This window comes from Copadichromis virginalis, linkage group LG16, assembly GCF_057382275.1.
Source record: "Copadichromis virginalis isolate Kocher_CV1m ecotype Utaka linkage group LG16, C_Virginalis_male_GT1.1, whole genome shotgun sequence".
NCBI lineage: Eukaryota > Metazoa > Chordata > Actinopteri > Cichliformes > Cichlidae > Copadichromis > Copadichromis virginalis.
In genome coordinates, this window is record NC_140633.1 from 31,272,021 (window position 1) to 31,284,701 (window position 12,681).

At 38.0% G+C, this 12,681-nt stretch overlaps 1 protein-coding gene across 1 annotated transcript in view; it reads left to right on the plus strand.

Moving 5' to 3' along the window:
* The window catches only part of thsd7ba (thrombospondin, type I, domain containing 7Ba), a 196,946-nt gene that overhangs the window by 90,973 nt on the left and 93,292 nt on the right, over window positions 1–12,681 (plus strand). The window contains exons 7-8 of the mRNA XM_085434400.1: window positions 5,037–5,195; window positions 10,541–10,741. Coding sequence (XP_085290526.1) covers window positions 5,037–5,195; window positions 10,541–10,741 — 360 coding nt within the window. The remainder of the gene's footprint in view (window positions 1–5,036; window positions 5,196–10,540; window positions 10,742–12,681) is intronic.

Consider the following 12,681-nt stretch of genomic DNA (forward strand, 5'->3'; position numbering starts at 1 on the left):
TTTACGTCCATTGTGAGCGACCATCGTTGAACAGAGGCGGTGGCTTACGACACCAACTGTCTGCCATCTATAACCCAGTTTTGAGATCCCTTCCCAGATGCCTCAATGCCCACTCACATCCTGGGCCTGTTGACCTCAGGAAACCACATCATAGGGTGGGGCCAGGTTTCACAGCAGGTTCCCCCGAAACTTTTGATTGTGACCTACACCCATTTTCACACCTTGGCTCATGTGATTAGGTAGAGGATCAACAGGACCCCTGTGACCCCCTTGGGGGACACTCCCCTAGGACTTAAATCTGGGACTCTCCCCCATTTGACGTTAGAGCTGAAAGAGCTTCTCAGATGAGAGGTGGAACGTCTTCAAGCAACTCAAAGAAGTCCAGACACTTTTCTTTCCAAGCTCTTTAGACTACCATGACCTGGATGACTGAGAACCTTCACAGAGAAATTGCTAATTGTACCTCTGAAAGTGTGAAAGTGCAGTTTTTTTCATGAACATACAAGCATTGGGCCTCTTTGGTCAGAAAATAATGCAGATTCATTATCAAACTAAGAGACAGCAAATATAAAATGGCACTTAAACCAGGAAAGCTACTAAAGATGCTAATGAAATTAACTCTCACACATCTCACAAATGTTGCTTTTGTTCAGTAAAAAGGTTTTTGAATTTCTGCTTTAAAAAATAAATAAATAAATGAATAATTAAATGAGACTGTTCAAATGAAAAAAAAAAAGTGCTTGCAGAACAGTTTTTGACTGATATTCCTTACTCACAAGCCACTGTATAAGACTGCGGGAAATATTCCTCTTCAGTAAGCAAATCAGTGTGTCTATGGTCATTCCCCACTGTACTGTGGAAATTTACAAGACTAAAAATCTACTTTTAGTCAGGCTAAGGTAAAAAAAAAAAAAAAAAAAAAATACACCTGTAACGATGCTAAATGAACTGAGCTCTTTTTTCCGCTACAATCCTTATTTTACCCTGTACAGTACATTGGATTGTATATTACAGATATGATATTGTCTATTATAGTAAACTGTACCTGGGCAAGTCACTTTAGAAGAATAAGATTGTGATTCAGTTTTATTGAGCTTTATCTATTCTTTTAAGTTAAGTTTAAGTTAAACAAACAAGGTCAAAAATATCATATTTATACTGAAATCACACCAAAGCCTTACAATAAAAAGGAATCTTTAGCAGTGAGAGAAGAAACTGGTGAGGCAAGCCAGATTTTCTCAGGCACATCATCCCTAAACGGGCGAGGCCTCACAGCTAACACTCACTGAGGTGAGAACAGTTAACAGGTTTTTGCCTGAGGATCTGAGGCTGCGCACCGGTTGGTACAGGAACAGCAATTTCAGCATGCATTCTGAATGCAGGCCGTGAAGACCTTTAAAAGTGATAAGTAAAATCTTAAAATCGATCCTTAAAGTGATGGGCAGCCAGTGTAGAGTCTTTAAGATTAGTGTAATATAATTTTTTCTTGGTTGTTGTAAGAAGTCTGGTTGCTACATTTTGCACAGTCTGAATTTTTCTATGCTTTCTGATTGATACGAGTTTAAAAGACCGTTACAAAAATCCAAAACCATGAATGACACTGAGCGTCACTAAAGCCCATGAACGGATAAAGGACTGAGGGAGGACTTCATGGTTGGATGCAGATTGTCTGTACCAGTGATAAGAATTCCTCTTTTATTTGAATTTAATTAACAAAAAATGTGACCAGCAATTTCTAATATAAGAATGTCTGCGTGTTATCAACATAGCAGTGGAATGAAATATTCTTTCTCTGTATAATAATCTGTATAATGTGGTCAGGAGGTAGAATGCATACATACCAGTTATTACCAAGCAAACTTTTTCTTTAACAGAAATCTAGTTCCTTTTTCAGAAAACAAGTAAAACAATTTGAGACCTAAAAGTGTGAGAGACAGGAGGAAAGTGTGTTTTCATGGTTTTTTTCAAATATGGCATACAAGCTGAAGTAAATGTGAAATATTACTTTAATTCAACTGCTGAGAAGAACTTATCATCCCTCCCACTGTGAACTGTGGCTGCAATATCAGGAAATGTATAACTATTAAAGCCCTGTAATAAAATGTAGACAGACTGCATAAATATCTGAGGTTAGTCAAGGTACAGACTTGAAGAAAATAAGGAACTGCTGTTAGTCAAATAATAAGAACTACTTTTTTATATATAGTTTGTGCGTGCGTTTAATGTATCTTGTTTATTGCCGGAGCTATATTGAAGTTCAGTTGAAGGTAGAGACTGAAAATAATGTAAAGTCTAGCTTTAAAATATGACCCAAAAACGGATAATCTAGTCAGATTCATTATTTTGGTTCAGGCAGTTGGGGCAACAATTGCATCTGTTTAAAGACTTCTTTGTTGTTTTGTCACACATCCTTAAAAAAAATGTCGTTACGTGTTGTAGTAATTTTGCAAAGAGATATACTGCCAAATAATGCTAGACAACAGTGATGATTATTTATTTGTTGGTTAAACCGATTTCAATTTGGTCTCCAATGCAATGGCCCTGGGGGTTCTCCCCTGAACTTAATCAGCTTAGCTGACTGGGATTCCTTTATTATTGCAGAACATGTTTATTTGCAGCTCACAACAACGGGGAAGGGAATTGTCTCTGTGTTTTCATTGTTCTACATTTGGCATATTGCCCATGTTTAAGTTGATGCAAAAAAAAAAAAGATAAGCAAAGGAACAAAAATCTCTATCAACACTTCAGAAACCCAGTCTAACCCTCCTAAGTGTGTTCACACACAATATGGCAAGTTGTGGCAGCAGGAAGACATAGACCGTTACTGAATATTTATGAACAGAAAGGCGATACTTTCTAATTAACAAAATTAAAGTTAGGCTTATAAATCACTTTAAGAATAGACTAGCATGCATACTAAGTATTTAATTTATCTTTTTAATTAAACACAGTTGGTAGTTTTTAATGGCTGCCAACTGTAAGATTCTCTTTTTGCAAATCGCATCTTTGCCTCCCCTTAAAACACAACAGTTTATTAAATAATAACAAGTTAACTTTGCCTCCATCCATATTTTCATATAGTTCTGACCCAAGTCCTGAGCTGTGTGATGGAGGTGTTGCCTTTGGAAGGAAGTGTTCAGAGAAATGCTTGTATATTTGTGAATGTGCTAAGTATAGAGTACGAATGAAAGCAACTCTTTGAACCACTGGATGTGAGAGACAACATCAATACTTCAAGTTCAGTGTTTACCTTGATGTGACTCGTACAGTTTTACATGATAAACAGATGTGGCTGCAAGGCATGTGGAGAATATAAAGAGCTCAATCAGGTTTTATTAGATGCCTACAACTGTAACACAATTGGCAAACATGAAAACACAATTTAGGGAGCAAAGCAGAAAGATCTATACTGCACTTTATCAACGTGTTTAGGCAAGCATCTCATTTTACAAAGGAGATCAAATACCATGTAAATTACTTTTGGTAAAAAGACAAAATGCACAGTGGACATTTAGTGAATATCTCTATGGGCTCTCATTTAAATGGAAATTTGCCTCTCAGTAATGTGCTGAGGTGCATCAAAATGGAATATTAGATTGAATAAATCCCCATGTTGTGGACAGGCAAAAAAATAGTCACTTACTCTGTGAGAAAGACTAATGTCAGAGCCCATTACAGGTGGCTGAGCCGACTGTGATCTTCAAATAATGTCAGCTGTGCTTAGCAGTGAATTGGTCGTACCGTGTCTTGACTTAATATCTCCCTGTTGAGCTGCTGTTTATTCCCTTAGCTGGTCGTTGCCCTCTCAGCTGAGTCCCATGCAAAATGTTTTAAAGCTATATTGTTGCACAACACAAAACATCACAGTTTTTAGAAAAAAAAAAAGGAATTAAAATTCTGCCTTTCATAAGTTTTTTTTTTTTGTTTCTTTGGGGGTTTTTTTTAGTCTGTTTTATTTTGTTTTTCATTTTGACAGTTTAGTTGGTTTGTCATGGGAACTACTCTCATTAGACTGAGGTTTGATTCTGTGTGTAACAATACATTTTCTGCTGTTTGTTTTTAGACTTTTTGTCCTTGTTATGGGGCCAATTAGTTTTTCATATATTACTGTCAGACATAGTTTCATATTGTATTTTTATTTTTGTTTTACACTTACCATAATTCTAATTTCACTAAAATTATTCTGTTAGAGTTACAAAATTACCACATTTTGGGTAGACCTTTTCACATCCTTCACCATATATTTTCCCGTTATGCAAGGTTACTGGTTCCTGCCTCTACAATTGGTCCCTCTAAAACTCTAGGTATCTCCTGATTTTACCATTTTCAAAGTCAAAGTCAAAGTCAAAGTCAACTTTATTTGTCAATTCTGCCACATGTACAGGACATACGGAGAATATAAATTTCGTTACTCTCAAACCCTAGATGAAATAGCAAATGAACATTTAAATAAGAGAGTGATTAAAAAATGCAAATAAAATAATTAAAAAGTAAAAATTTAAATAAATAAATACAATACAAATTAACAAGAAAGCTATGCAATATACAATATACAATATTCAGGTAGAGAGAGAAGCCGCTGCGTGTGCACGCGCCGCCATGTTGGCAAAAAAAAATCTTTATTGCAAAGTACATTTATGCAGTAGACCAACCCAGCTGTTACAGATTTTCCTGTGAGACTGAACTGGCCTTCCACTTTACCTCTTAAGTTAGAAATGAGCATTTTTCTCTACTCGTAACCTATTTCTCACCAGCTGTAGTGAGAAAGTTTAAGTTGTAGACTTTACTTTAAGTAATACATATCTTGCCAATCAAAACTAACTGCTCTGATAACACATATGCTCATTCAATCACTTTCATATCAACTAGCACGTACAGTATGTTTGTTTGGCTTTCATTCCAAAACATATTACTTGCACGCATGCACGCACGCACACACACACACACACACACACACACACACACTCTACAACTGCCTGTATGTGTTTTGACTTGTGGTCGGTTTATCCTTCCCTGTGCTTCTTTTGTTTGTTCAGTGTCCAGGCCTGTAAATGCTAGGCTGTGTGATGGTGAAGAGCCTCCTTTGGCTGTCCAGCACTGCTCCATTCCCTGCCAGCATTACTGCTTACTCACCGGGTGGTCACCCTGGGGTGCATGTCTATATGACAGCTGCGAAGAACCACATGGGAAGAAAGGTATGCTGAAAAATTTATATAAAAATGAACAAGCTTTCGCTTTTGAAATATTTGGATCATTGCATTTTCCATGTATACATGTGTGTACCTGTCACAAGCGTTATATCGCAGCTCAAACTGGATGGAGTGAGGCAACATACAAACAGATATTCTTGGTTTCTGTGAAGATATTTATTGTCAAACAAAAAAAAAGAAAGAATGAGAACAATATTTAAGTCTATTATATTTAAAATTAATCAATTAACTTTGATGTGGAAGTTTAAATCATAACTATTAAATAAAAGAAAATAAACAGTGCTAACTCTATTACAGGGATGTTCCACATGTAGAGTTAGTTGTGTACTTGTATATAGACATGACTTCTAATTAACCTGAAAGCTGTTACATACATATGCATTTGCTTTTTTTAGCAGTGTGACATGCCTTGTGCTTAGATTGTCTCAAGACTGCTTACGCAGTGCTTCAGCAATCCTGAAGAGAAAGAAGTATTGTTCCTGACAGAGGTTAAGTGAGAAAGTGTCAGTGAAAAAGACCAATGTTGTCAGAGCAGTATAGAGAGCAGTATACGTTTGGATCTTAAATTGTTTGTTGATAAGCAGTTGTCTGGGAAGAAATGGGCTTTGGAAGAAGGTGCCACATGCTTAAACCACGGCAGACGAGAGACAGAAGCACCTAGATTTCAGCTCTCAGGCCCCAGGAGGCTGAAAGGAGTATCAGCAGATAAGATGCTTCCTGTCTGCGTGTGTGTTTGCTCATGTGAAGTGTGTGTGACAGTGTGTCTGTGTGCAAGAGAGCAGATGTACTGAAGTATTCAACACACTCTTGCTGCCGATGTTCTTGTCTTTTTGCACAGGTGAAAGTGTGTCATATCTGACTGCTTTGGAAAGGCTGTGCGTCGTGAATGTGTGTGTGTGCGCAGTGTGCGTGTTTCAGTCAGTGTGCCAGTAGTGTCGGAGCTGTTAGTGTGTTAGTACTTTGTTAAAAGGGCAGCATGACCTCGTCCCTGCCGTGAGTAAATGCGCATGAAAGCGCCCCAGGGAGTGAGTGAAGTGTGCATTGTTCAGGTCAGTGCCCACACTCTCCAACACTGGATCTCAACGGGATGAGCCGACTCCTCTCACAGACAGTGTCATTAATATATTTCAAGGAGTGGAAAACACAGCATCTGCTTTTTTGCACAGGGTCTCTTGTGGCACACTGTTTTTTGATGGTATTCATAAAGACTACGAGTGCACAGCAGAAAGCGTATGAACCAATACACAACCACTTGCTGAAGCAGTGCTGGCAATGGTGCAATAAACACTTATTGAGTAGTACAGTATTGTTATTATCGGTGTCTTTGACTGTAAGGTTGGGGGGCGGGTTCATTCCACTGCAGGGCAACCTGCCACTGCATGTGGCAAATAAAATTTGAACTTGCACCCTCTGAGCTGCAAAGAATTGGTAGCACACTGCCTTTGTGTCTCACAATATTAAAACAACTTTTGATCCAAACTGAAAGGCTTGTGAGATCCCAAATTTCAGGTGGAGGAGCCAAGCTGGTGCTTCCGCTGCTTTGCTTTCCAGAAAATTACGAATTTAAATGATCTAAAAGCACTTTTAGTGCCTTTTCCATAAGGCACTAAAAGCTTTATGGAAAAATGAATTGAACATGGGAGATTATTGGACAGAGTTCTGGTAATGTCTCTGCAAGAAATCACAGAGCTGTGGGGAGGTGTATTTCTGAACAAATATGTGCTAAAAATCACCGGTTGGCCCTTGTTTCCTTGAAATAAACCTGGTATGACCAAGAAACCTTTCAATTATTAATATCCGTGGGGGCATGCCCAGCCAAATTGTTTTTTGTGGTTTGGATGTGAGTAACAGTAAGTGCTCCGGGCAATACTGCAATCGATCCACAGTCTCTTTGCTCTTCGAGAGCACACTTGGGCAGCATCGCTCGGATCTGGCCGCTGAACTGGTGCCTCACACCAATAGATGGTCGGGGATGTAATTTGCAGAGTGGGCATCCAGGGGTTTGACAGGTCCACCTGTGGAGGGAAAGAATGTGAGACCTTTCAGCCATGTGTAAATTGAGTATTGCTCAAAAAGAAAAGCCGCCCCTGCTCAAGTGTCGTCTACATTTACTGGAGAAAGTGCCACAGCTAAAAAATATTATTTTTATCCTTCAACTTTTTATCCACAAATGCATCATCAGGAAACTGGAAGAGCTCGGTAGTCAATAGAAACCATGGATTATAAATGTGGATCACAATGTATTCGATAGGTAAGACCTGATTATAAAGAAATGTATATTTTAAGAATAACCCATCTGTGACATAATCAACATTTTAGAACCAAATCAGCCCTAATAGGCAACAAGAATGTAATTTGATGGGTGATTGGGTAACTGGCTGAATAATAATGAGTGTGTCAAAATGTTGATCATTCTGCAATTTGCTAATTACTGTGTAAACCATCTTTAGAGCAGTGTTGTTCATGTCACATGAATCAAGCTGCACCCTCTTTAATGTATCTCTAGTCACTGCCTTTTCACTGCTGTTGTGTCACTTTTGCACCTAGCTCTCGCTTAGATGTTATTTCAATCGATATACATTTGTTTTCTGACAGACAGTGATCATGCTGCTTTTGTTTATTTATTTGTTTATTTATAAGGAACCCCATTAGCTTCCACAACAGTGGTTGCTAGTGTTCCTGGTGCCCAAACCATCAAATACCATTGAATAAAATGTTACACAATGAATTGGATGCAAAATATCCACATAATTTGGCTCTTACATCCACAATAAGGTTTTACAATTCTGAAAATATAATATTCATATCATCTATTTGTTTATGTTCCTTACTGAAAAACAGGGAAAGGATGGCAACCAAAAATACGACATCTTTCCCGATCTTGCTAAAATAAAAGTTCTGTAAATGTGACATTTTAGACCAGCTTTTGCTTGATTATAGGGAAAATTATAAAATAAATATTATTATAGGGAAAAGTATTAATTAGCAGTTAAAGTATATATAAGAGAATTACTAACTAACTAAAATAAACTTGAATTGCATAAAAATTACTTGTAAATGTGCAAAGGATGGATCCTTCTATGTAGCTAGCTAGCTATTGGACTATCTATTGTTCTTTCTTTTACGTTTTGATTTTGTCAGGACAACTTAGTTTTTGGATTATAATTTAAAGAAGCATATGACCAGTTGTTTTCATGGGTTCTTTCCGGGTTCTCCGGCTTCCTCCCACAGTCCAAAGACATGCAGTTAGTAGGGTTAGGTTAATTGGTAACTCTAAATTGCCCATAGGTGTGAATGTGAGTGCAAATGGTTGTCTGTCTCTATGTGTAAGCCCTGCGACAGACTGGTGACCTCTCCAGGATGTACCCTGCCTCTTGCACTAAGACAGCTATCCCAGCTACCCTGATAAGGATAAGTGGAAGAGAATGCATGGATGGAAATTCTATTTTTTTATTTTTTTTGTCCCGTTTGGATCCTTAGCCATCAGAATTGTTGTCTTAAGGCCAAGAAAGATGCCAAGCGGATTTATTTTACCAAGTGGATCATCATGTCTTCCATTTTCTGATGATTGCTCCCACAGTTGATTTTTTCACACCAAGCTGCTTGCCTATTGCAGATTCACTCTTCCCAGTCTGGTGTAGGTCTACAATACTTTTCCTGGTGTCCTTCGAAAGCTCTTTGGTCTTGGCCATGGCGGCGTTTGGAGTCTGACTGTTTGAGGCTGTGGACAGGTGTCTTTTATACAGATGATGAGTTCAAACAGGTGCCATTCATACAGGTAACGAGTGGGGGACAGAAAAGCTTCTTACAGAAGACGTTACAGGTCTGTGAGAGCCAGAGATTTTCCTTGTTTGAGGTGACCAAATACTTATTTTCCACCCTAATTTACGAATAAATTCTTTACAAATCCTACCATGTGGATTCATGGATTTTTTTTTTCCACATTCTGTCTCTCACAGTTGAAGTGTACCTCTGGTGCAAATTACTGACCTCTGTCATCATTTTAAGTGGGGGAACTTGCACAATTGGTGGCTGACTAAATACTTTTTTGCCCCACTGCATTTGAATTTTTTCTGGGCTCTGCCAGTCATTTCCTATAACTTTATATTCACCACAAAACTCCTTAATCAGGATTTTACTATTAAAAGCTCTGCAGAGATCCTAACAACTAGGCAATCTAATAATCTAACCAGTCAGTAAGTAGTCTAATAATACTAGCTTGGAAACATTATGTCATCATGCGACATCACAGTATCTTGCTCCATTTGGCTTCAGCACCACTGTGGAGTCAGTACAAGTCAAAAAGAAGACTTCAATTTAATGAAGCAAGAGCAATAAAGAGCAGATTACAAAGGTGCTTAAACGACAATATCCCTCTATATTCACAGATAAAAAGCAAAAAAGAGATCATAACTATTTACAGGCTCAGATTGGATTTGCAGCCAAAAAAGCCAGGCTCAAAAATTATAGCAAGCAAATTCGATCATACTTTGTGATTGCCGTTTACCAGGTCAGAGTGAACCAGAGAATTGATCTAGCGATGTAAAACACTCATTTAAACATGGAATTTTCACTCGTAGAAACTCCAAATTTAAATGTGTTTAATGACATTCTCAAAATAAAAATAATCCTGAGATGGCGATAGGGCAGTAAGATTTGCTTGTCTAGAATCAACAGTAAAACTGGTACATTTTCTCCTTCTTTATTATTTACATTTAATTTGTATTATTTTCTTAAGACAATTATAGCTTTTTTTTGTTCTTTTCAGGAATTTTATGTGGTATCTATTGTTGGCATATTATCTACTGTAAACGAATGCCTGCAGCCCCCAACCAAGTTTGTTGCAGCAAATACGAGTAACAGCACAAAAACAAAGTAGTGTACTGGTGTGAATGGGGTCAGCAGCAAAACATAGTTTGGCCACTGAAAAGAATGCCCACCTAATATTAAAACAAAGAAAGAAATCAATATTTGTTTTAGTGTATATCATCTTTGTGATATTTGCCCCCTTTACTCTGCTGTCAGACAGTCCTTTCCAGTGGGGAATGAAAGCCATAATGGTAATAATAGTACTCTCTTCAAATCTACCAGACTGACAAAAATGCTTATTTTACCTTGCAGAACAATGGTGTTTCTGGTATTCTGTTGCCATGACTTAGCAATTTGCTTGTTCTTGTGATTAGTTCAGCTTTCCATCAGCAAGAAACATCTGATAAGAAGAATAGCAATGTACATATATAGACTTTAAGTCTATGAATACTATAGTAACTATATTATCAGGGTTTCTCGGATAACTTCTTCTGTACTTTCTCATCACCTGTTTCCATCAGGTTTCAGACAGAGGAGGAGAGAAGTGCTGTGGGAGTCTAGTGGCACTCTGGGGACATGCCCTCATCTGACGGAGTTCATTCCTTGTGACGATCCTGCCTGCTACCTGTGGCAGGTCCAACAAGAGGGAAGATGTATTCCCACCAAAAACTCCTGCGGTCCTGGAGCTGCGATCCAGAATGTGACCTGTGTCAACGCTAAAGGTAATGTTTCACATATTCTTCATAGATAAACCGTTCCTGTCACATATTAAATGCATTTCATTGTGACTGAAAATCGGTCATTTAATTCAGTTTCGCCTTATTCCAAGTAGAAAACCTTACTAAAATGAATACTTTACTTTTTGAATAATCACCTTCTACTGTCTTTACATTTTTTTTAACTCAACTATCTTCTAGAGCATCCCATGCCTGAGGCATTTTAAAAGGCAAGGACATTAGTGACTAGAGTCTTGAATTGCTGAATCCTCAGAGACTTCATTCTTGTCCAAGATAACTCTGAAACGAGGCAAAATAACAAAGGAGTGCCTAAAGGGAGAGCAATGACAGCTCAGCTAGGCATTTACCTGTTCTATCTAGAGAAAGGCAGCTCAAAAGTTAAACAAGGATCCAGCCAGCAATACTCACGAAAGCAGTGGCTAGAAAAATGTAACAGAAGTTCAAAGCTGTTTGAACTCTCAGTCACATCCTGGATGAGCCCCCAAATTATTACATATCTGAGGAGAGGTGGGGGATGTGGGGAGTAGCAATAAAATGTCCAGGTGAAAGTCAAAAGCTGCAATAAAATTAATCTATATTTTATGAAAAGGTTCAGCTTTGAAATGATTTTTAGATGAGAAGACTATGCTGCTTTATCAGTCAAGCATTACCAAATCATTCGTTAGCCAGTAAAGAAAAGGCAAATAGTCTAAAGAAAAAAGCACTTCTGTTAACAGAAGGCACTGACTACTTTCTAGTAACTCAGCACTACCAAAGCACAAAGCATGCATGCCACTAAAGCTCACCACACTAGCTGGCCCACACTGAGAGATTAGCTCTTCCCCAGCTTTTATAGCACAGGGTGGTTAATTGCTGAGTGAAATCAGCTGTGCGCTCACTCCACAGGAGAACGGGGCACCACCAAATTGAGGTTAGAAAGAAACACTACGAACACAGTAGGCCTGCAATAGCCTTGACTGTATTGATACAAGGTGGGGGAGATCCTGGTTTTGAGCAAAGCTAGTTAGTGGCTTCAGCTTTACTTCATATTTACTTCCTGTTGCTGGCAAGAAAAAGAATTTGCATATTTATGGCAAAATGCGGATTTAACCGTTTCTGACCATAATAAATTAATTCCTTTTATGGTTTTTATTATTATTGATTGCTATTTAGTTATAGTATGTATTCATTTATTTTTTACCTTTAACTATAAATCCACTTAATGTACTAAATATTACAATATCACTAAATGTAATATTGCTTATATATAGCTATCACTAGAAAATCATCCAAATTCACGGTAAAGCCATTAGTGCTATGGTCTTGACATGCAATCTTATCAGTTATGCAGAAACTATCAAGTATAATGTGATCCGTTGTGATCAGCCATATCCTCATGTTGGGTGATGGGGACATCAGCATTAACGGAGCATGCATTATTCATTAGGGATCATCATCGTTTGTGGGCTCAGAAAACATTGGCCTGATTAAAAGTCAGAATTGTAGCTTCCTACCAAGCATTAATTGATCATCTCCATAGATTATAAATCTAATTGCACCCTTTTTTGCCTGTGTTTTATTATTCTGTCAAAATGGATCATGTGTGTGTTTATCAGGAAGGCAGTGGAAGGTCCAGATAAATTAGCCAACAGGAGAGTCTAATGAGTTTTGACAGGACAGCTAAGAGTGGGAGCTTTGCCAGGTTTTAGGAAAAAGGCTCATGAAATTATCTGTGGTGGATTTCTATGGAAATTATAAAAAGTTGGTGGCTGCTCCTTAATTGGCTTATCGGACTTAAGATTCTAGCATTTTGAGTTATTTTCACACATAGTGACAGCCTTGTGACTGCTGAGTTCTTAAGTGAGCCCCTTTGTTTAAAAACTCTCACAGTTGCAACTGCATGGAAGAAAACCAGTTAATGTCATAAGAATATTACACTTTGTTTC